Here is a 25,979-nt window from a genome sequence, read left to right as displayed (position 1 = left end):
TAATGTATGGTAATATAACATAAAAAAACTTAAAGCAATAGGGGAAAAGGAACTCAAGAAAATAAATTTAAAAAAAAAAGAAAGAATGGAGATAGTATAGGACAGTGTAGGGCTCAAAAGAAAACTTCAAAAAACCAAAAACTGTAAGAGAAGTTATTATATCCATGAAATTCTGGAGGCTATGAGGAAAGAACATTTGACAGACAAACTAGAAACTGAAAAGTTACTGAAAGAATTGAAAGACAAATTGGAGAAATCTCTCCCCTAGATCGTTGGCAGTAGCTTCCTAACTGAGGACTATGCTGTTGCCCTTCGAGGAGCTGTAGTATCTTCTCAATTCAGCAACTAAAATGGCCCTGTTAAAATGTAAGTCACTTCATGTTACTCTTATGCTCGAAACCCTACATTGGTTCCCCTTCATTAAGCATAAAAGCCAAAGTCCTTAGAATAACTTAGTAGGCCCTACCTCACCTCATCTGATTGTTTCCCCATTGCCTTTCTAATCACATTTCCTACTACTCCCCTTCCTGTCTTGCTTGGCCACGCTGATCTTTCCTCTAAGTCAGGAATGAGGCAAGCCCTTTGCACGTGCTGTTCCCTTTGCCTAAAATGATCCTGCCTCAGGTGTCTGTATACAGGATTCTTTTCTTCCTTCAGGTCGGTATTCAAAAGTCACCTCCTTAGTAAACCTTCCCTGGTTACCTTTTCTAAGAGGTCAACCCCTTACTCCCCCCACCTTTTCATTAACATTCTCACAGATATAGGTATATTTTAATTGAGGTGAAATTCACATAACAAAACCGTTTTCAAGTGAACAATTTAGTGGCATTCAGTACATTCAGGGTGTTGTGCGACCACCACCTGTAACTAGTTCCAAAACATTTCCATCACTCCAAAGTAAAACCCCATATCCATTAAGCATGTACTCCCCATTCCTTCTCTCCAGAACCCCAGTAACCACCAATTTGCTTTCAAGCTCTATGAATTTACCTATCGTGGATATTTCCTATAAATGGAATCCTACAACATGTGACCTTTTGTTGGGGATTCTTCCACTGAGTGTAATGGTTTTGAGGTCTGTCCTCTTTGCAGCACGTTATCATCACTACTTCAGTCCCTTCTGTGGCTGAACGATACTCTGTTGTATGCACAGAACACAATTCAGTTATCTACTCAGTGGACATTTGGTCTGCTTCCACCTTTGGCTAGCGTGAATAATGCGAATGTTTCTCTACAAGCACTTGTTTGAGTCCCTGTTTTCAATTCTTTTTGGTAAATATTTAGAACTGGAATTGCTGGGTCATATGACAATTCTATGTTTAGCTTTTTGGGAAACTGTTTCCACAGCAGCTACACCATTTTACATTCACATGAGCAATATACAAGGGTTCCAACACTTGTTATTTTCCTCTTTCCTTTTTATTATTATTATAAACCATCCTAGTGAGTGTTAAGTGGTCATTGTAATTTTGATTTGCATTTCCCTAATTAGTGACTAATGATGTTCATCATTTATTTAATATACTTTTTGGCCATTTGTATATATTCTTTGGAGAAATGTTTATTCAAGTCCTTTGCCTATTTTTGAATTGGGTTGTTGGTTTTTTTGTTATTGAATTTTAAGAGTTTTTAATATATTCTGGTTTTAGGTGCATACTATATATTTGTTTTATATATCTGTCTTTCTCAGTAAGTTCTCTGAAGGCAGGATTTTAGTCTCTCTTGTCTCCTGCTGTTTTCCACTGCCTAGAACAGTGCCAGACACAGTGTTGGTGCTCAGTAAATTTTTGTTGAACAAATGAATTCCAGAAAACACTGAAGATTTTTCTCAGCAAAAACTGTGATATAACCATGTTGGTATGTGAATAAGGGGGAGAGATGGGGACTTAGGAATACTAAGTTGTCTTTGATCATAAGAATTCAATAGATCTCTAAGCTTATAAATCAAGAAATAACAGTTAATGTATTCAGTATCTATACGGAGACTAAAACAGAAGAACTCGCTTTTGCTCTTCTGCCTTATCAACTTAAATACACATACAGATTCTTTCTCCAGATTAGTGAATAAAAACAACTTTGATGAGTATTTATAAATAAGCATTGTCACATATACTCTATCATGTTTAAAATTTCTGTTCATGGTTTGAGGATGGGTAAGAAAATTGTTCCTATTCAGTAAAATAACTTTATAGTTTATTTTAAAAGAGGTGTAAAGTTTGTGATTTTAAATTTGAGTGCCAAACTGTTTACTTAATAAAGTTACCCAGATATTTGAGATGTCCAGTGGCCCAAAATAAAAAAATAACTTTTTTATTTTATTGGAACCCTCTTCCTGACCCATGGAGCTCATTCAACACATTTTGTAGGGTAGGTAGAGATTTTTCACAATTCAATCTTATTTGAAAATCAATGGTAAAAGTAAATTTAATAATTGACTTTTTATGAGCAGGTAAAACTTCAGATTGATTATAACCATCTTTTTTATCTCCTTTAAGTTTTTAAATTTAACTATCTGCCACATTTTATAAATCCTCTTACTCTTCCATCTGACTTAGACAAGTGATCTTTCTTCTTCTTAAACCTCTGTATCTTGGAAACAACAAATATGATATTGTACTCTTTGATGTATCTTAGAGAATGTGGTTGCAAAACATACATAGAAACCATCCTGTATAAGTGGGACTTTTATACTTAGGTTATGTGCTATTGCTCCTCAATATTAACTGCAGGGATCGCATAGGAACTCAGATTCATCAAGCAGCAGGGGTCCCACAGAACCGTGTAATAAGAGGATGTGGGTGAAAATGGACTTCTTCAAAGAAGGAAACTTAATTTCCATTAAGTAGGGTGGAGAATTCTCCAAGCAAGTCATTTAAGCCATGACAGAATAAAATTTTCAGATCAGTGCATTGTGAGAGAGTGTGCCTTATAGGTATGGGTAGTATGTTAAAAGTCATCGTACCATGGTACTTTTATTTTTAATTCAAGTACCGTGGTACTTTTGATAAATTGAAAACTTAAGAACTTACTGCACAGGTAAAAGAAATGATTTTGAGTAGTAGATGCTTGAATACAGAACCTATATTTTTAAACTTATCTTTTTTGAATTATTTCCCTTAATTTAAAAAAAAATAGCTCTTATTGTTAAAATAGGCTGTGTAACATTTTTAAATAATCTTTTAGGAGTCAGGTCTTTTCATACTGAAACATATATTCTTTAAATGCCCAAATATCACCTGACAGAATATTTGGGCAGTTGTCCACTTACCTTTTTCTTCTCTCTAACCATCAATTTTCCCTTTGATTTTTTGTCTTCCTTTTTTTATATTTTGGTTTTAAGATTAAATTATTTGCGTCATTTTCATTATTTCCTCGTGAACTGGAACTAATTACGAAATTAATTTTTAGAGCAAATTGAAGATGAGGGCTTTACGTTTGAAAATATACTTTTGAGTTTGTTAGAATTATATGTGTATAAAGTAGTAGACAAAATAAATTTGTTGTTTTTGTTTTTATTGTGCATTTCAATCTCAATGTGGGATGACAGCTGCTGGTTCAATATAAAAATAGCTGGACCTTACCTATGTAACATCTAGTTTCATCTTCGGAAGATCGGTGACTAATTTCCCTGGTAATCCATTTCATACTGTCTTTTGAAGTTGGAGAGATGAGTTTTACATCTCTTTTTGTTCTCTTTTATGGTTATAAAAAGGACTCTGTGTGTGCAGAGTATCACCTTTGACCTTTGCTGTGATAAAGCAGTTTTCCTTTTAGGTAAGAACACATAAAATGAAAACACATGACTGTTGAAACTCAGAATATATAAAGAAACTGAACTGAATGCGAAGGAGGAACAAAACATGTAACTGTTCCCGCATGAGCTGACTACTCTTATGGTGGTATCTGTTACTGGGAGTCTGTTTAGAATTCTTTCTCCAGGGCAAGCTCCTTTTGTGTTGTTCATCCTTGGATGTAACGTTAGGAAGACTACTGCGATTAAGTGTTAGGTTTCTTTTTTTAGCTGTTTAAAAACTGGACAGCCCTACTTGACCATTAATACATTTCTCTACATGTCATAAACACAATTTTAAGAAAAAGTGAAACAATGCTTTAGAGACTTTGTTATAAAGAAAATTCAGCCTCTGTGTGTCTTTCCTTGTTGGGTCAAAGTCGTGGAACGTGGAAGGCAGGTTAAATTCACAGGTGGGCATTCTGTAACATGTAGAATGTTGCAGTCTGCTATATTAATGTAGTTAGTCACCCCATCCATTTATCTTAAGTAGATTTGTGAGTCTGTGCTTATGTTTCAATGTCATGCCTTCTCTACTATAGAAAGGAAATGGATTTGAGACCTAAAGTATTTATTTTTATAGTTGAAGTCATAACTTGTCATGTGTGCTTTTAACACCTATCCTCTAACGTAAGAATAGCAGCTGGTATTTGAACGACTTGGAAAGTTTGGGTAGAAGTCTACATAAATTAACAATTTTCATTTATTTAAATTATTGAAAAACTGTGAATTTTTAACCACAAACTGTTTGCTAACTGCTTAGCACACTTTGGAGCTAACCCTCATCAGCTATCTGTAGAGTTATGCCAAGGATTTGTGCCATCATAAATTTTATTTTTAACTGTTTTTATCAGAGATGTTTCAAAATATATTATAAATATTCTTGCCTCCTTAAAGTGACAAATTGCTCTTACCTTCTCTTTCATACTACTCTGAATGCCCTTAGGCAGCCGTTTCTGTGTCTGGTTTTTATTTTTAGGATTTTGCTTGTTAATCATGTCAGTCATGTCAGCCTGCTGACTGAAGGCCATCCCTCTTTCCCTTTCAATTTGTTTCTAATATTTTTTTGTGACGGTAGTCATATAATTATCCAAACAAGGTAAAATATCATTGATAAAAAGGCCTACAGGTGTTCTGTCATGAGTTTTAATTAGAATCGGTGTTGATAGGTCGACATCTCTAGGTGTCTGTCTATAATTGATGGAAATAATTGCAGTAAATACATTGGCTAGCAGAAAAGAGCAAAAGCTCTTATGTATGTAATGTATGATAGTGTTAGCAAGTTTGTGATTTTATTTCTCTGTGTTTTTATTTATGTCACCCTCTGCCCAGAATGCGACCAAAATCCTGCTCATTATTCATGGTCCAGCCTTGATGTCTTTTGTGTTTTGACTCCTGCTTCTCTTACTCCCTTGTTGCCCCTAAAATTTCTTCCAGCTTTTTACCTGCTTGTGATCACTGGTGTGAACTGCGCTTTACCTGTTTTCCCGCAGGACCCAGTATAGCTACCATTAGGCATTGTACTAAGTCCTCTTGAAGTGCAAAGATGAATGATGCGGTGTAATAATTTTCTGTTTCCGTTTACTGAGCGTCGCCTGTGTCAGGCATTATGCTAACCATCTTGCATGCATTCCTCATTTAGTCCTCAGGGCACCCCTGTGAGGTAAGTACCGTTTCTCATCTACATTTTATAGCCTGGGGCCAGTGAAAAATAACCTCTCCAGAGTTATATACTAGTGAGCGCCAAAGCCAAGATTCAAACTCCAGTCTTCTGACTCCGTAGCTTTTCACTTTTTCTGTCCCTTAGGATAACAAAAAAACAAATAATTACACAAGGGTGGAATAGAGACTGGAAGAGGGGAGAGGTGAGTGCACAGGATATGATACTTGAATTAAAGGACATGATAAGTTTTTGACTTAATATGAAGTAAGGGCAATATTCTAGGCTTGGAGAAAAGATAAAGTGAAAGGACGAGATGGGGGATGTGACGGTCCATGCTATATTTGGGGAATAGTAATTGGTTTGGTATGGCTGAACTATACTGGTTGTGCTAGAAGACTAAGAAGGAAGCAAAGGTTGGGATCAGATATGGGACCAGCTGGAATAATCCTTTATTCCCAGACCATCTTCACTCTACTATGTCTGCATGCTTAGCTTGATATGGAAGGCTTAACGTGAATTTCCAAGGCATGAATGTAAAGCATGTACATGGAAGTAGAATAACCTTCATAACGAACAAGAAGAACTTTTCCGTAAAGCTCTGATAAAAGTTAAGAGTATTAGAAATTTGAATATTGTGACTATTTTTCATAGTCAAACCTTGTTTCAAATAATATAAAAGGAAGGATTTGTGGGCGAGGGAAGGGTGTATGGTCAGGGTTGTCCCTTACTTTGCATTGATAACTAATGCAAGCCTGCCAACCTTAAATTACATAGTGTTATGTGGACTACAGTGTAATCTTCGTAGGCATTCATTTTCATATGAAACGTAGAAAGTCTGTATATGTGGAGATTCCCCTTTATGCAGCTTACAGTATTACAATCAATGTCAGAGGATAAACATGAAGGGAAAGACAAGAGGAAAAGGTAGGCCAACTATGAACAGGAAGAGCAAATGTACATGTGGCGCAAGCAGAATAAAGCCCCAGCCAGGATATGAGATTTTAATTCCTTTTGCCAGTTTCTTGAAGTAACAACCCTGAAATTTCAGTGATTTATTCCATATTCAAGAAGGAGGCGGGTACCTGGGTGGCTCAGTTGGTTGAGCGACTGCCTTCGGCTCAGGTCATGATCCTGGAGTCCTGGGATCAAGTCCCACATCAGGCTCCCTGCTCGGCAGGGAGTCTGCTTCTCCCTCTGACCGCCCCCCCTCATGTGCTCCCTCTCATTCTCTCTCAAATAAATAAATAAAACCTTAAAAAAAAAAAGCGGCGGCAATGAGAGCAGTCCACCCCAGGCAGGAGGGATATTAGACCACTAGAATTATTTAGACTTCCCTGCATGTGTTGGTGATTATAAAAGCATTTCAACAAGGTGAGTTTTGTTATATTTAAATCCTCTATAGACAGTGCACCCCATATTTGCCTATACTGGGTACACCGCTCCCACCATACCCCTTCTCCCCAAACACACACCAGAGCTTATTTCTCTCTTAGTTTACATGGTGGCTGCAGGTGTGTTCCATGTGCCTTCTTCATTCTAAGATCTGGACTGAAGGAGCAGCCTGTCAGAAATGTGCAATTCTCCTGGTAGAGGGAAAAGAGAAAGACACTTGGCAAAGCCACGGGTGGGCACTTCAAGCTTCTAGGAGCTAGCAGAATGTCACTTTTGCTTATATTGCTCTGGCCAAAAGAAGTCACCTGGCCAAACCTGATGTCAGTGAGGGTAGGAAGTAGACCCCTCCCAGAGAGGTACTTCACAGCCCATAGCCACAGGCCTTGATAAATAATCCTCTTACAAGGCTGGGAGGCGCAAGAAATTGAGAACAACAATACCACCTAGCACCATAAGTTACTTTGAGTCCAGGTGTTTTAACTGAATTTAAAACGATTCAAATGATAGAGTCTTTACTTAGAAATAAGGAGGAATTTTCTGATTGATTTTTATCCAGGTGATCATTGAATATTAACTTAAACCATTTAAAGAAGTCAGAAAATCGGTCTTCTTGAATTATGTAGGTATTCATGTGCGGAGAGAGGAATGGCTTAGGTTAGCTGTTCTCTTCATGAAATTCAGGAGTTGATGGGGCGCCTGGGTGGCTCAGTTGGTTAAGCAACTGCCTTCGGCTCAGGTCATGATCCTGGAGTCCCGGGATTGAGTCCCGCATCGGGCTCCCTGCTCGGCAGGGAGTCTGCTTCTCCCTCTGACCCTCCCCACTTTCATGTGCTCTCTCTTATTCTTTCTCTCTCAAATAAATAAATAAAATCTTTAAAAAAAAAAAAATTCAGTAGTTGAAAGGCTAACAGCTTCTTCACCTGCTTCTTCACATAAGCAAGAGAACACAGAAAATGATTATAGATAACCCAGCAGAGTCATTACTCAAAGCGTTAGGCCTTAGGGATGAATTCTTTGGCGGAAACCAGTTGAGAAAGGCTAGGATTATTAAGGTGAGTTGTATAGTTACGACAATAGGGAGAAAAAGAAGCCCATTCATTAGTAGTAATAATAGTAATGATTCTAATCATGTCCATTGGAGATTTCCTCCTACTGCCGTATTTCTGCCTGTACATTTAGAGTGGTTTTTTTTTGGAGAAAGAATCTTGAAGGGCTTTTCTTTATGTTCCTTCCCTGACTTCTCTGCTAATGCAACACAGATCAGCACTACACAGCAGCGGGCTGTTGTGGAGAGAGCCAGGGGCTTTTGCCCATTTTGGGAGAAGTAATGGAAGAATAAGGAAAAAGTCCACTGTCCTAGCTACTTTCAGTTGACGTGGTACTACCTGAATTGTTTCTGACATTTGCACTGAAGAGTATTATGTACTTGAGAGTATTTGGTAATTGATTTAAAATTGGTTTCGTAGTGATTCCCAAAATATTTCCAGAAGTGTAGTTAGTGAGTGTGAGTCAATATGAAATATAAAGTGATTTTAAAGTGAAACATTACTTAAAGCTTAAAGGGAAATTATGTACCAGTTAACTTTTTTCTTTTGAAGAGCTCTTCGTGGCACTATGAAATGTCTGCAAGCTAAAATGTTATATATGTGTGATCATTCCTGAAGTTAGGTAAAACTCTCACAGGTTCTTTGATTACTTAGGAGATTTATCTTGATAATGAAGAAAGGTATTATGAATAAACTTTAAAGACCTTTTTTCAGTCATGAGCTACTTATACCTAGCCAACGAACTGAACACAGGCCTGCCTTATATTTCAGTAGGTGTTTAGAAGGATAGCTAATGTTACATTTTAAAAGGTTTATGGTGAACAGCAAATAATTATAGGAATAGTGCAGACAGAACTACACGAAAAAGAGATACTTGTTTCATGACTATAGGATATTAGATAGTCCCATTACAGCTTGGCTTTCTTTTTCCCCTTCTCTTCTATAGCACTTTGTCAGTTAAGGAAAGTTGGTTGGGGCTAGATAATTTTAAAAAGCTATATTGTTTAGCAATCCCTGTTGGCCAGTAAATTGGCTAAATTGAAATTGTTTGTTCTGACATTCCTCTGATAAAAGTATCTGATTATATTTGACCAAGTAGAGAACTACTTTTAGAGTAAAAATAATGTTGATGGTAAATCAGAGTTTAGATAACTAAAACACTATTTAAATAACTATTAGGTTTAGTATCTTTTCCCAGTGGAGATACCTAAAAGAGTTTCAGATGCAATACCCATGGAAATTTTGTTCTGCTTAATAAAGCTAGGATAAAGAAAAGAAAATGCTTACAGCTAGCCTTGTTGACTTGGATAACTTGGAATTACATCATTAGAAACTCTATTTATAACTCAGTGGTTTTCAGAGGGCGGGGGGGTTGATGTATGTTTGGATTTTATTTTAGGAGGTAATTTTCTTAATACTATTCAGCAACATAAGCATATAGTAGCATATTTTTCTCTCTTCCATTAGATTGTGACCATAAATATACAACCTAGGTCTTTACCATTTAACAGGCTTGCCAACCAGTATTCAGAACGTTGTGGGTGTGTGCATAGTTGTATGCAAAAAATGTATTAAATATATAAAAGCTATTGCTATATGAAGTCCTAGAAATGGAAACCTAAAAGGTAAAGTTCTCGCATTATTCCTCACACTACAACTGTTACTGAGAGTTCTCTTTAACTTCATCCTTTATGGTCAGCAAGAAAAATAGAGCAGTTGTATCTCTCACTAAAATATTTTGTCTTAAGATTATAAAGGACACTTTCTCAGTTGAATGAATTCTTTACTTCCCATTCAAACGTGCTATGCAAGTATGAAATACATTTGACATTTAATATATTACCAGATTCACCACATGGATCATTCTGTTCAAGATCCTTAAACCAGGAACCTTGTTCAGAAGTCTTTAAGTTAAATAAATTGGCCAAAATTAGTGTTGGTATTTGTCATTTTAAATCAAATTAGAAAGTTAAAGTGTTCAACACGGAACACTTTAATGGGAATAGGTGGTTTTATAACTTCCCCACATTTCATCCATAAACATTTAAACATTACATAAACTTAAACAACCTTTAACAAAACATCATTTTCTATGATAATCTAAAAGCGTTGTAAACAGTCAAAATAGGCAAGCTAGTAATCAGTTGGGAAGACTGTACTGGCTTTGATTTGTGGATGAAAACTTTGGGAATGTTTTCATTGGAATTTAATGTTGGGGGGGGGGCTTTTCCTTTTCTTTTGTCCCTCTAGCATAAACACATCCTAAAATGAGTGGTATGATTAAAAACAGTTAATTTCTAAGGAGTTTAGCCAATTAGCTATTAGTATATCATTGAGACAAAAGGAGCAAAACAAGATTTAAAAAAAGATCATGACATAATTTACTTTATTAGTAATGACCATTACAGTTGCTGGGTTCATTATGTGGAACCTGACCAGTGCCATTGGGTTTTATTTTGGGAGGAGAAAAGGAATTTCTCTTGAGGTAGTTCACATCTGGGTTGTTTGCTCACGTCCAGGGTTTTGAGCTACTTATTTTACACTTCTGAACTTCAACCACAGTTCCTTTCTGCAGTCCTCAATTCTGACATCTTTGAAGTAATCTGTCCTCCGTTTCCGTGTCTCACCTCGTACGTTCTCCAGCCCTGGCCTCCTCCAGTGCTCAGGTCCTGCTCCCACTGGCCTATGAGCATCTTGCAGTTGGCAGGCATGGAGTGTTCGTAGTGTGCTCAGCATTAGGAGAACTCCATGTGCTCTGTTTGGATACATAACCGTCACCTCCTAACCCCTGGTGTTCACAATCAGATTCATTCTTTCATCAAGGCTGATTTCCCTTCCTCACTGCGGCTTTTCTCACAGTTCTAGTCCCCCACCCACAGCTCTGCTAATTCCTTCCAGCTAGGATTCCCTACCCTCTTTTGAGCTGAGAGCAAAGTATCTTCTTCGTAAAACTTGTTAAGGGACACCTTTGTATTCCCAGATGTGTCAGAAAGAAGGATGTTGAATATAAGTGCCAGTGCACTTGGGGAAATAATATATTCTCTACAGCATGGGGCAGCAAACTGGCCCACAGGCCAGATGAAGCCACCAGCTGGTTTTGTAAAATAATTTATTGGAACACATCCATGCTTATTTGTTTATGTATTATTGTATTGTCTTGCTGCTGAGATCATATGGCCCTATTTACTCTCTGGCCCATTACAGAAAAAGTACGCCAGCCCCCAAATGTTCTAAATGAACATTTGTTAAACCAGAGTACACTGGGAGTTGTGCCCAAGCTTCAAATGATCTTCTAGATCAGGCCAGCATATATAGCCTGTTCAAACAAGAATAATACATTTTCTAAAGCCTAAGTTTTTTTTTATGTTCATAACCAGAGGTAAGCGATATGCAGTGAACATTTCATTAAGTCTGTTTTAATTCTTCTCTACGTTAGCATATTTTTTATTTATAGCACTTAGAGCTTAGAGATAAGGCATCAGGTAGTTCACTTTCAGTTCTTTCACGCGCCTGCATTTTCTGACATCTTTAATGCCAGAGAATTTGATGTAAGCCTTTTTCTGTGGCTAACACTGGAATCTTCCTCATTAGCTCAACAGTAATTTCCCAAAATTTCATTTTGTAAGAATATTAAAATAATACTTCAGCTGTATTCTTTGCCCCCTCTTCCCCTGAAAAGATTTTCTTTTGTGACCGAGAAAAATAGTATTTCCTTTCCCTTTAATTCAAAGTCCTGTTTTAACACCCATTTTAAGCTTTTCCTCATCACTTACTAATAACAAAGGTTGAAATGCAGCAGATGGTTAATAGAAAGAATGTATCCTCATCTTGGGCCAGTATAAGTTTACCCTTGGGTAAAATCTCATCTGCAGCTCTACCTTCTCATCCAGAATTTTAGTGACGAATCCCCAAATTCCAACAGCCATGCTAAAGGGAAGAATTGAAAAGAAGTGGGGTTGGAAATAGTTAAGAAAACTAAAGCTTACAGTGAACTACATGGAGCAACTTTTGTAATTACAGTTGGAAGTGATAAAAGCAGCTAGGGGATCATAATAATAGCCCCAGTGTTAGTAATTGCTCCCTAAATCAGAGAGCTGACAACATGGCAATCCTAGCGTCAATACGAAGTTAATTATAGGGCTAAGGCCGTACTGGTGATGTATTATAAAAAGGAAAGAATGTTTAAGAAATACTATTTTAAATAGGCTAAATAAACATAACCCAAGAATCTGGCATTATCAACCCAAATTACAAATGCATTCTTCCTTTGACCCAGCAGTCCTACTCTGGTGCTCGATCCTACAGATAAAACTGTGCATGTATGAAAATTACATGTTCAGGTTTATTTGGTGCGGCTGTGTTTATCACAGCGAAAGATCAGACATTGTCCAAGTATCCAGCAATGAAGGACTGGGTGATAAAATCAGAAAGGGATTGAAAGGCCAGATGAAAACATGCCACTTGACATGCAGTTATCTGCAAAGTAATATTGAAAGTGCAGGGAAAGGAGACCCTAAAAGTTGCTATCAAGGGGTAGTAAATGGGAAAGAATTGTACATTCCCAAATTTTTCTGTGTTATAAAATAGCACTTCTTAACTTTATTATGTGAAATATGTGTGAGGGCTTGCATCTGTTGTTTTCCCGTTTCCATTTGACTTCTATTTCCATACAAACTGAAGCACCTTGTCTCATCATAAGAACTACACTAATTGATTCTTACACTTTGTTCCTTCATCTTCGAGATAAAGAGGGGAGCGGTGATTAGGGCAAAAGTTACTATAAAAATTTATTTCCACAGAGGAATAGCATTTCAAATTGTATTTAACAGTTTTATCCTATAACTTGTTAAAGAGGATTCAAGAAGGTAAAGGGGATAGTTAGAAACTTGTTCTCTAATGAGGTTTGTATGAATGAACACAATTTTAGACAAAGGCTCAGGCCAACGCTATGAATAGAGGAAAACAACTGTAGCTCAGAGTCTAGATTTCTATCAGTCAGATAGAATTTCGTAACAGTTTAAATATGTGGAGCAAAGGTTTGTGAAGAGTCTAAGATAACATTGAATTCTGTGATTTTTTTGATAAATTGTAATATTGCTTACTATGCAAAGAAATTAGTCGTGATAGAGAATTTTATGGGAAAAAGAAATCTGCCTTCAAGATATTTCCTCTGAGTTAAGAAAAATTAAAATTCTGGACATGCAAAACTTGATTATTGATCTGTGGCTAGGTATTGCTATAATAGGTTTACTAAAGTAATAAATACCAAATGTATTTCTGTGTAATTGCTTGCTATCATATCTCTGGATTTAATTTTTAAATATTTGAAAACTAGATATATTGTAAGTTTTCTTTCTTTTTATTTGAACAATGATTAAAGCAAAAGTGTAAGTCATTACTTTTTGCAGGTTGCATTTTTATAGTAATTATTTAATATTAGACTTTCCACGTGTTTTTATATAAAGCTTCAGTATCATGCTCACAACAATTGCCTGTGGTTGCACTATTATTCCCATTTTTCAAATGTCCAATTAAGGCCCAGAGAGTTTGTGACTTACCTAGTCACACACATCTGATAGAAATATCACTCAAAATCTTCTGACTCCCGATTTCCTAATTTCCTCACCCTAGCCTCATATTTGTTCTGTTTATTTTTAAGGCCGTGATATTATTGTGGCTGGTTGATAGCAGGCTTTTTTTCTTTTCAGGACATGGCTTTAGTTGCTCCCGAGGCTCCTTCAGAACAAGCCAGGAGAGTTTTTCAAACCTATGATCCAGAAGGTAAAAGATTTTCTTTTATTATCATTGACTCGGTGTTTTATATCTTTATATGTTTGAAATGGATTGATACCTGAGTTTTATTCAAAAGTATTTTTGGATTATTGAATAAAATGTAGGTTGCATTTCTTGAAAATTTTAAATTGGAAACGTAAAAATGGGAACAAATAAGGATGCTTAATGATTGTCAAGTTCTCACATGGTGTAAGGTTTGCAGGTTTCTTGGGGTAACAGAGTTATGATTACTTGCGTCTTGACCTCTGAAAGTCTGCGTTAAACAGGAAAATATCACCTTCTAAACAAGCTTTTTGAAAAGGTATTCCTTTATTCTGTTATTCAAATTAATATTAAATAAGTCTTCCAGAATACTTTTTAAAATTGAAATAGACAAATATTCTGTAAATTTTAGGTATACAAAGTGTTGCTTTGATAATTTATATATTGCAGAATGGTAACTACGGTAGCATTAGCTAACACCTCTGTCATGTCACATAGTTACCATTTTTCTGTGGTGACAATTAAGATCTAGTCTCTTAGCAACTTTGAAGTTTATTTATAGCACAATATTTTATACTATAATAACTATGCTGTGCATTAGCTCTCCAGAACTTATTTATCTACTAGTTGCAAGTAACATCTTTAAGACACCTCCCCCACTAACCTACCTCCCCAGCCCCCGGTAACCATCATTCTTCTCTCTTTTTTACAAATTCAGCCTTCTTAGATTCCACATACAAGTGACATTGTGCAGTATTTCTTTTTATTTGTCTGACTTATTTCACTTAGCGTAATGCCCTTGAGGTCCATCCATGTTTTTTCAGAAGGTTCCTTCATTATCATGGCTAATCAATATTCCATTGTATATATAGGTATATAAACCACATCTTCTTTATCCATTCATCCCCTGGTGGACAGTTAGGTTGTTTTCACATCTTGGCTGTTGTGAACAATGCTGCAGTGACTGGGGTAGTGCAGATAGCTCTTCAAACTATTGATTTCAGTACCATCAGATAATACCTACCACTAGGATTGCTACATCGTATGGTAGTTCTGGTTTCAATTATTTTTTGAGTAATTTTTTATATATGTTTTCTTTAGTAGGTGTACCATTTCATATTTTCTCCAGCAGTATATACTGGTGCTCTTTTCTCCACATACGCATCAACATTTATCTCTTTGGATAAAAGCCATCCTAACAGGTGTGAGGTGATGCCTCATTGTAGTTTTGATTTGCACTTTCTTGATGATTAGTGATATAGAGTATCTTTTCATATGCCTATGGGCTATTTGTTGTCTTTAGAAAAATGTCTCTTCAGACCCATTGTTCTTTTTTAATTGGATTATTTTATTTTTTGCTATTGAATTCTATGAATTCTTAAGGGGTTAACGCCCCAAACACATTATCAGATAGAGGGTTTGGGAAGATTTTCTTCCATTCTGTAGGTTGTCTTTTCAATTTGTTGTTTCCTTTGCTGTGCAGAGGCTCTTTAATTTAATGTGACCTCACTTGTTTATTTTAGGGGTTTTTTGCTTGTGTTTTGATGTCTTATCCTAGAAATCACTGCCAAGACCAATGATGAGGGGTTTTTTTTCCTATGTTTTCTTAGAGGAGTTTTACAGTTTCAGGTCTTACATTTAAGTCTCTGATCCATTTCAAGTTAATTTTTGTGAGTCATGTAAGGGGTCCAGTTTCGTTCCATTTCATAGCCATCTCATGTAGATACCGAGTTTTTCCAGCACCATTTATTGAAGAGACAGTCCTTTCCTCAGTGTGTGTTTGTGGCATCCCTGTCAAAAATTAGTTGACCATATATGAATGGGGTTAAACCTGGGCTCTCTACTCTGCTGAACTGGTCTATGTGCCTGTTTTTATGCCAGAACCATACTCTTTTGATTATTATAGCTGTGTAATACAGGTTGAAAATCAGGTAGTATGACACCTTTGGCTTTATTTCTCTTTCTCAGGATTGCTTTGGCTATGCAGTCTTCTGTGATTCCAAACAAATTTTTTCTATCTGTGAAGAATTTCTTTGGAATGTTGATAGGGATTACATTGACTCTGTAGATCACTTTGGGTACTATGGACATTTTCACAGTATTCTTCCAATCCAAGTATACAGGATATCTTTCCATTATGTATCATCTTTGATCTCTCATCAGTGTCTTCATTTTTGGTGTATATGTCTTACATCTCCATGGTTAAACTTATTCCTAAATATTTCATTGTTCCAATGCTCTTTTAAGTGGAATTGCTTTAATTTCTCTTTCAGCTAGTCCGTTCATGTATAAAAATGCAACTGGTATCAGTATGTTGATTTTGTATCCTGCATATAAAATGAAACCATTTATTCTAACAGTGGTTTAAGGGAGTCTTTAGAGTTTTATATATATAAGATCATGTCATCTGTATGAATGCCTTTTCTTTCTTTTTCTTACCCAATTGCTGTGGCAAGGACTTTTTTTCATCATTGAGTATGATATTACCTGTAGGTTTGTCATCTGTGCCCCTTATTACACTAAGGAACATAACCTCTATAAGAAATTTTTTTTTAATTTTTTTATTGTTATGTTAATCCCCATACATTACATCATTAGTTTTAGATATAGTGTTCCATGATTCATTGTTTGTGCATAACACCCAGTGCTCCATGCAGAACGTGCCCTCCTCAATACCCATCACCAGGCTAACCCATCCTCCCACCCCCCTCCCCTCTAGAACCCTCAGTTTGTTTTTCAGAGTCCATCGTCTCTCATGGTTCTTCTCCCCCTCCGATTTCCCCCCCTTCATTCTTCCCCTCCTGCTACATTCTTCTATAAGAAATTTTTTGAGCGTTTTTCTCATGAAGGGATTTCCATTATGCCAAATGCTTTTTCTGCATATTGAGATGATCATATTTTAATTTTATTAATGTGACATGTACCACATTTATTGATTTCTGTATGTCAAACCATCCTTGCATCCCTGGAATAAATCCCACTTGATCATAGTGTATGATCTTTTTAATGTGCTGTTGGGTTTGGTTTACTAATATTTTATTGATAATTTTTGCATCTGCATTCATCAGGGATATTAACCTATAGTTTTCTTTTCTTGAAGTGTCCTTATCTGGCTTTGGTATCAGGATAATACCGGCCTCATAAAATAGTTGAGGAGTATACCCTCATCTTCAGTTTTTTTGGTACACTTCGAGAGGAACTGGCATTAATTCTTTAAGTGTTTGGTAGATTCACCAGTGAAACCATCTGTTCCTGGGCTTTTGTTGGTTAAAAGGTTTTGGATTACTTTGTCAGTCTCCTTTTTGTTAGTGATCTGTTCAGATTTTGTGTGTCTTCATGATTCTGTCTTGGTAGGTTATATATTTCTAGAAATTCATTTCTTCTAGGTGGTCTAGTTTGTTGGTGCATGATTGTTCATAATAGTCTCTTCTGATACTTTCTCTGGCATCAAGTTGTAACGTTTCCTCTTTCGTTTCTGATTTTGAGCCCTCTCTTTCTTGGTGTATATAGCTAGAGGCTTGTCTGTTTTTTCCAAACCAAGCTCTTAGTCTCATCTTTTCTGTTGGTTTTCTGGTCTCTCTTTCATTTATTTCCATTCCGATCTTTGGTATTTCCTTCTTTCTGCTAACTGTGGACTTAGTTTGTCTTTGTTTTCTAGTTTTTTGAGGTGTAATGTGAAGTTGAGATCTTTCTTAAACTTCTCTTAAAACTGCTTTTGCAGCATCTCATAGGTCTTGATATGTTGTGCTTCCATTTTCATTTGACAATATTTCTTGATTTTCCATTTGAGTTCTTCGACGCATTGGTTGTTCAGGAGCATGTTGTTGAATCTCCATGATTTTGTGAATTCTCCAGCTTTGTTACTGATTTCTAATTTCATACCTTGCTGGTCAGAAAAGATACTTGGTATGATCTCAATCTTCCTAAATTTGCTAAGACATTTTTTGTGATCTATCATGTGATCTATCCAGGATGTTCCATGTGCACTTAAGAAGAATATGCATTCTGCTGCTGTTGAATAGAGTCTTCTGTATATGTCTAAAGTGTCATTTAAGTCCACTGTTTCCTTACTGATTTTCTGCATCGATCGTCGTTGTTAATAGTAGAGGAATTCAATACCCCACTTTTATTTCATTGCTGTCTAAAATTCTCTCCCGTGTTAATGAGTGTTTACTAAATTGAGGTGCTCCAAAATATGGTACATAAAGGTCTACAATTGTTATATCCTCCTGATGAATTGATCCCTTTATCATTACATTGTGACCTTTTCTCCTGTAATGGTTTTTGACTTAAAGTCTATTTTATCTGATATAAGTATAGTTAGCCCTGTTCTCTTTGGTTTCCATTTGCATGGAAAATCTTTTTTTGATCCCTCTGAGAGTTCTTCAAGTTTAAGTGAAGTCTTTTGTAGGCAGCGTATAGTTGGGTTTTGTTTTTTTTATCCATGTAGCCACTCTTTTCATTGGAGAATTAAAACCATTTAGAATAATTATTGATAGGTAAGGACTTACTATTGCCATTTTCTTAATTGCTTTCTGACTACAGTTCTGTAGTTCCTTTCTTCTCTTGCTGTCTTGTGACTTGATTTTATAGCAGTATGCTTTGATTCTTCATTTATTACAGGTTTTTGCTCTGTGATTACTGTGAGGCTTTCATCGTATGTCTTACAGCCATCCATTTTAAGCTGGTAACAGTTTAACTTCAGTTACATCAGAAAGTTCTGCCCATTTATGTGCCGTACTCATAATTTATTTTGATGTCCCAGTATACATCTCTTTATACTGTGTATTCATTAACATATTGTAGCCATAATTATTTTTAACACTTTTGCCTCTTAACCTATATGCTAGAGTTCAAAGTGATTTACACACCATTACAGGGTGAGAACGTTTTGTTTTGTTTGTTCATTGAGGTATAATTGACATAAGACAATTTCAGCTGCACAACATAATGACTGTGTATATTGTGAAATGCTCACAATACATAGGTTTTTTTCTTGTGGTGAGACATTTTAAAGTCTATTCTTTGAGCATCTTTCAAATATGCAGTACAATATTACCTGTAATCACCCTGCTGTACATTACATCCCTTTATTTTGTAACTTGAAGCCTACATGTTTGACACCCTTCAACCTTTACATTCTCTATCCCCTACCACCAACCCTGCCCCAAAGCAATAAGTCTGTTCTCTTTATCTGTGAGCCAACGTTTGTTCTTAGATTCCCCACGTAACAGAGATCACATAGCATTTGTCTTTCTTTGATGTATTTCACTTAGCCTAATACCCTCGCCTTCCATGATGTTGTAGAAAATGGCAAGATTTCCTTTTTTTATTGATGAGTGATATTCTATTGTGTGTGCGTGTGTATATATATATATATATATATATTTTTTTTTTTTTTTTTTTTTCCCCACTCATCCATTGATGGACACTTAGCTTCCATATCTCGGCTATTATAAATAATGCTGCAGTGAACATGGAGGTGCACATATCTTTTGGAGTTAGGTTTTTAATTTTTTAAGGCACTTCCATACTACTTTCCAGAGTGGCTGCACCAACAGTGCACCAATGTTCCCTTTTTTCTACATCCTTGCCAACACTTGTTATTTCTTGTCTTTTTGATAATAGCCATTCAACAAGTGTAAGGTAATAATGCATTGTGGTTTTGATTTGCATTTACCTGATGATGAGTGATGTTGAGTACCTCATCATATACCTGTTGGCCATCTGTGTATCTATTTCAGAGAAATGTCCATCCAGATCCTCTACCCATATTTTAATCAGATTGTTCAGGTATTCTGCTGTAGAGTTGTATGAGTTTATGTATTTTAGATATCGACCCCATATCAGATATATCATTTGCAAATATTTTCTCCCATTTGGTAGGAAGTCATAGCTAAGCCATGTCCTAGAGCTTTCCATCTATGTTTTCTAATAGGAGTTGCATGTTTTCTGATATTAAATTTTTATGTATGGTATAAGACAGTGGTCCAGTTTCATTCTTTTGCATGTAGCTCTCCCAAATTTCCCAATGCCATTCATAGAAGAGACAGACTGTCCTTTCCTTTTGTGTGTTCCTTTGTTATGAATTGGCCATTTGTGGGTTTACATCTCTATTCTCTGCCATTACGTGTCTATTTTTATGCTAGTATCATACTCTTGATTACTGTAACTTTGTAATGTACTTTGCTATCAGGAAGTGTGATGCCTCCAGCTTTGTTCTTCTTTCTCAAGATTTCTTTGGGTATTTGGGGTCTTTGTGGTTCCAAACAAATTTTAGAACTGTTTATTCTAGTTCTGTGAAATATGCCGTTGGTATTTTGATAGGGATTGCATTGAATCTGTAGCTTGCTATGGACATTTTAACAGTATTAATCCTTCCAATCAATAAGCACAGAATAGCTTTTTATTTGTATCTTTCTTTCATTAATGTATTATAGCTCTTTAACTTACTCATTAAATTCCTATTTTATTCTTTTAATGCAATAGTAAATGGGATTATTTTTATTAGTGTATAGAAATGCAACAGGTTTTTGTATTCTGCAACCTCACTGAATTTGTTAAACCATTTTTTAGTATTTATTTAGGGTTTTCTATATATAATGTTCTCTGCACATAGTGACAGTTTTACTTCATCCTTCCCAATTTGGATGCCTTTTCTTGCCTAATTGCTTGGCTAGGACTTCTAATACTATGTTGACTAAAAATGGTGAGGGTAGACACCTTTGTTCTTTACCTTAGAGGAAAAGGTTTCAGCTTTTCACTATTGAGTGTTAAACATGGCCTTTTATTGTGTCAAGGTAGTTCCCTTTATAAATATCTGCTGTGTTGAGAGTTTGAATTGTGAATGGATGTTCAATTTTGTCAAAAGCTTTTTCTCCATCTGTTGAGAAGATCGATTTTTTTTATCCTTCATTCTGTTAACATGGTATATTATATTGATTGAGTTGTGGATGTTAAACCGTCCTGACATCCCACTTGATCGTGGTGTATCATACCTTTAACGTATTGCTGAATTTGATTTGCTAATACTTTGTTGAAGATTTTTGCATCTGTATTTATCAGGGATATTGGCCTGCAATTTTCCTTTCTTGTGCCATTTTTTGTCTAGTTTGGGAATATTCCTGCCTCTTCTATTTTTGGAAGAGTTTGAGAAGAATTGGTATGTATTCTTTTAACATTTAGAATTCATCAATGAAGCCACCAGGTCCTGGACTTTTGACAGGTTTTTTGATTACTGATTCAATTTCCTTACTCACAGTTAGTCTGTTGTAGGTTTCTAGGAATTTATCTGTTTCTTCTTGTCTAGTTGTCCCATTATTTAATATATAATTGTTAATAGTCTCTTCTGATCATTTGTATTTTCTATGATCGTGGTATCAGGTGTCGTGTCTTTGATTCTGATTTTCTTTGAGTCGTCTCTTATTTTCTTGGTGCATCTAAAGGTTTCTCAAGTCTCTTCAAAAAAACAGCTCTTAGTTTTATTGATCTTTTTCTATTTAGTATCTATTTCATTTATTTCCACTCTGATTCTTGTTCCTTTTTTCTCCTTCCATTAATGTGGGACTTCATTTCTTTCTAGTTCCTTGACGTGTTTGACATAAACAGTCTTCTGTTACACTTCCAATAGAGGATTTTGAATTTGACTGTATAGTCACCTTTATCATTGACTTTTATACTTACATTTTCATGTTACTAATTTAGTGTCCTTTCATTTCAGCCTTAAAAAACCCTAGTATTTCTTATAAGGTGGGTACACGGTGATAAATTCCCTTAGCTTTCCCAGTAAAATTGTCATTCAGAAAGGAAGGACAGGTAAAGTATTCTTGTTGACAGGTTTTTCTTTTGAGCACGTGCTCTCTTGGCCTGCAAGGTTTCTGCTGAGAAAGCCACTGATGGCCTTATTGAGATTCCATTGTATATGAGGAGTCTTTTCTTCTGTTGCTGCTTTCAAAGTTCTCAGTCTTTGATTTTTGAGAGCTTGATTACAGTAACATGTTTTGGTGAAGAAGATCTTTCGGGATCTTTGAGCTTCATGTACCTAGATGTCCCATCTTGCTCCCCAGCTTTCACAAGGGAAACCCTATAAGGCTATCAGCTAATTTTTTCAGCAGAAACTTTGCAGGCCAGAAGTCAGTGGCTTAATATGTTCAAGGGCTGAAAGGAAAAAGAGCCAAGAATACTCAACCCAGCTAGGCTATCAAAGAAGAGAGAGAGTTTCTCACAGCAACCAAAGTTAAAGGAGGTTCTCACCAGTGAACCAGCCTTACAAGAAAGGTTCGAGGAACTCCTTTAAAAGGCCACAACTAGAAGAAAATTATGAAAAGGAAAAGTTTCACTAGTAAACGCAAACATTATAGTAAAGGTAGTAGATTAATTATGTATAAAGTCAATATGGAGGTTAAAACACAAAAGCAGTGAAATCAATTACATGTACAAAAATTAGTCAAAAGATGCAAAAAAACATGTAAACAGGACATTGTATACATAAAATGTGGACTAGGGAATAATAAATAATGCTTTTAGAATGTGTTTGAACTTAATATAGACACACACAGCATGCTCTATATGAACCCCATGATAACCAAAAGATACACAAAGAGAAAGCAATTCAAACGCTAAAGAAAACCACAGCACAATGGCAATACATACATAACTATAAAAATTACGTTAACTGTAAATGGACTAAATGCTCCAATGAAAGGCTATAGGCTGACTGAATGGATAAAATAATATTCTGATGTAAGTGGGGTGTTAAAGTCTCCTATTACTGTAGTACTCTCATTGTCTCCCTTGAGGTCTGTTAATTTTTGCTTTATATAATTAGATATTTACAATTCCCATGTCTTCTGTTGGAATTATGTAATGACCTTCTTTGTCTTGTTGCTGCCTTTGTTTTAAAGTCTATATTTTGTCTGGTGTAAGTATTGCTATCTTGCTTTTTTTTTTTTTAACTTCATTTGTATGAAATACCTTTCCCATCCCTTCACTTTCAGTCTGTATGTGTCCTTAGGTATGGAGTTTCTTGTAGGCAGAATACAGATCAGGAACAAGACAAGGATGCCCACTCTCGCCGCTTTTATTCAGCATAGTAGTGGAAGGTGCAGCAATCAGACAAGATATAAAAGGCATCCAGATTGGTAAGGAAGAAGTAAAACTATTTTCAGATGACATACAACTATATATAAAAAACCACAAAGACTCTGCCAAAAAACTATTAGATCTAATTCATGAATTCAGGAAGGTTGTAGGATACAAAATCAATATATAGAAATAATGAATTAATAAGAAGGGAAAGGAAGGAAACCATGCCATTTACAACTCTATCAAACAGAATAAAATACCTAGTAATAAATCTAACCAAGGAGGCAAAAGACCTGTACTCTGAAAATTGCAAGACATTGACATTGATGAAAGAAATTTAAGAAAACACAAATGGAAAGATAGACCAGGCTCTTGAATTGGAAGAATTAATATTGTTAAAATTATTGATATCACCCCAAGCAATCTACAGATTCAGTGAAATCCCTATCAAAATAGCAATAGTGGCTCTCACAGAACTTGAACAAAAAATCCTAAATTGCATGTTGAACCACAAAAGCCATAGCAAGCTTGAGAAAGATGAACAAAGTTGGAAGTATCACAATTCCAGATTTCAAGATATACTACAAAGCTATAATAATCAAAACGGTATGGTGTGGCATACAGATCAATGAAACAGGATAGAGAGCCCAGAAATAAACCCATGCTTATGTGGTCAGTTAATCTATGACAAAGGAGGCAGGAATATACAATAAGGAAAAGACAATCTCTAAAATAAATGGGGCTGGAAAAACTGGACCACTTTCTTAAACCCTACACAAAAATAAACTCAAACTGGATTAAAGACTTAAATATGAGACCTGAAACCATAAACTCCTAAAAATGAACCCCCAAAAAACCCACATTGGCAGTAATTTGGATATCAAACTTAGCACTATTTTCCTGGATCTGTCTCCTCAAGGGAAACAAAAAAAATAAACTATTGGCACTACATCAAACTAAAAAGTTTTTGCACAGCAAAGGAAACCAGCAAAACAAAAAGGCAAGCACTGAATGAGAGAAGGTATTTGCAAATGATATATCTGATAAGGGAGTAGTATCCAAAATATATAAAGAACTCATACAGTTCAACACCAAAAAAACACATCCAATTTTAAAATGAGAACACCGCCATACACATTTTCCCAAAAAAGACCTACAGATGGCCAACAGACAGATGAAAAGATGCTCAACATCACATTAGTGGAAATGCAAATCAAAATCATGATATCACCTCACATCAGTCAGAATTATCTGGTATCAAAAACACAAGAAATAAGTGTTGACAAGGATATCGAAAAAAAGGGACCCTCATGCAGGGGGGTGGAATGCAGGCTGGTGCATTATGGACAGCAGTATGGAGTTTCCTCAAAAAACTAAAAATACAAGTACTACATGATACAGTAATTCCACTTCTGGATATTTACCAGAAGATAAGGAAAACATTGATTTGAAAAGACAGAGACACCCCTGTGTTTACTGCAGCATTATTTACAATAGTCAAGCTATGGAGACAACCCAAGTGTCTATAGAAGAATGGATAAAAATGTGGTCTATACCCAGGAATGTTACTCAGCCATAAAAAAGAATGAAATCTTGTCATTCACAACAACATCGACGGACCTAAAGGGTATAAGGCTAAGTGAAATAAGCCAGACAGAGAAAGAAAAATACCATATGATTTTACTTAGATGTAGAATCTAAAAAACAAAGGAACAAGCCAGCAGTACAACAACAATGGTGACAAGAGAAACAGACTCAAATTGATGGTGGCCAAATGAGAGGAGGTTGCGGGGAGGGGCAAAATGGGTGAAGGGGATCATGAGGTACAAACTTCAATTCTAAAATTGAAGCCACAGGGATGAGAAGTACAACATAGGGAATATAGTCAATATTGTAATATGCTTCTCATGGTGAACGTTTGTAACATATAATTGAATCAGTGTGTGTGTGTATATATATATATACACACACATATACATACACTAAATATCAACTACAATTCAAAATTAAAAGTCAAATGGCTTCCTAAACTGCTAAGAACACTTCTGTTGGTATCCGACAGCCTGGATTCAAATCCCACCTCTGTTACTCAGCTGTGTGATGTTGGGCACGTTCCTAACCTCAGTTTTCTCCTCCCTAAAATGGACTTAATACCTACTTTACATGGATTATTCAAGTACTCAATAAATTGACCATGTCGTTGTTTTAAAAAAAAAAAAAAAGGTGGCACAGAGCTTAGTTTTCTTCAAAGCACTGAATTCTACATAGATGGTATTTGAAATGATAGACACATGTTTGTGTATTACACACAATGGGATTTGTTCTGTTTTCTCTTATTATTCTCCCTCAGCCCTCCCCCTGGTATAATTACATTTCAGGAAGCAGCCCAGTTTGGGCAAGGGATATGTATTTGGATTTAAAAAGAGCCCCTTAAATGCTATTTCTTTAGGTTGATGAGATACAGTGACTGTTTACTATTCATCAGCCCTTAGACATTCTCTAGAAATTGCCTTTTGTTCATTTCAGTCCTCTCTATTCCTCTTAAATGATACCATTTTCTTCTCTGTTCCCTTGCTACTCCCCCCCGCCCCGCCCCCCATCGTCACTGCCATCCTTCACCTTGCTGTAGCAAGGTTAGCGCTGTTTGGTGTAGCCCACCACCCTCCACCAATAGTTTCTCTGTGTCCCCCCGCCATGTTTTGTTTTGTAGCTTTCCCATCACATAATACAGGTGGTTCTGCAGGACAAGCCATAAATTAACTACTCCTTTCTTTCTGATTTTTCATATGTTTACAAAGCATTTTTGGTTGAACCATGGTGCCTGAACAGAGTACTTTGTTGAAACTTTAAGTTAGGACTAGCTTGAATAATTAAATATAACAAGGGTTGTTGAGCAGCTGTTGTGACAAGCAACCTCTGCTTGGCAGGAGCTCACATCTACTGGGGAGCCAGATGAGCAAACCAGTAGTAATACTAAGGCAAAGAGGCCAAGGAACACTGAAAATGAAAATGTCATAATTTCGCCTAGGGACAAAAGTTGCATACTTTTTTCTACAGGTTATATTAAATTGCAGCTATACGTTACTAAATTTTTAATAGGATTAGGTAAAGTATAATACAGTGTTTAGTAAAAAGGAATTTACTATTTGACTAAAACAAATGGCATTAAATTACCTTTAGATCTCAATTTTATTTTCTATTCCCAAGAAACTTGACTCTCACACCAACA

General features: G+C 36.0%; 1 protein-coding gene across 4 annotated transcripts in view; it reads left to right on the top strand.

Moving 5' to 3' along the window:
• The window catches only part of MINDY3 (MINDY lysine 48 deubiquitinase 3), an 86,682-nt gene that overhangs the window by 49,323 nt on the left and 11,380 nt on the right, over positions 1–25,979 (top strand). For all 4 annotated transcript variants that reach the window (XM_078075177.1, XM_036097042.2, XM_078075179.1 and 1 more), the window contains one exon: positions 13,600–13,672. In XM_078075177.1, the coding sequence (XP_077931303.1) occupies positions 13,600–13,672 (73 nt within the window). The remainder of the gene's footprint in view (positions 1–13,599; positions 13,673–25,979) is intronic.

Source organism: Halichoerus grypus, chromosome 6 (assembly GCF_964656455.1).
Source record: "Halichoerus grypus chromosome 6, mHalGry1.hap1.1, whole genome shotgun sequence".
NCBI lineage: Eukaryota > Metazoa > Chordata > Mammalia > Carnivora > Phocidae > Halichoerus > Halichoerus grypus.
The sequence above is the reverse complement of the archived record's forward strand: the minus strand, read 5'-3'. Positions and strand labels throughout refer to the sequence as shown.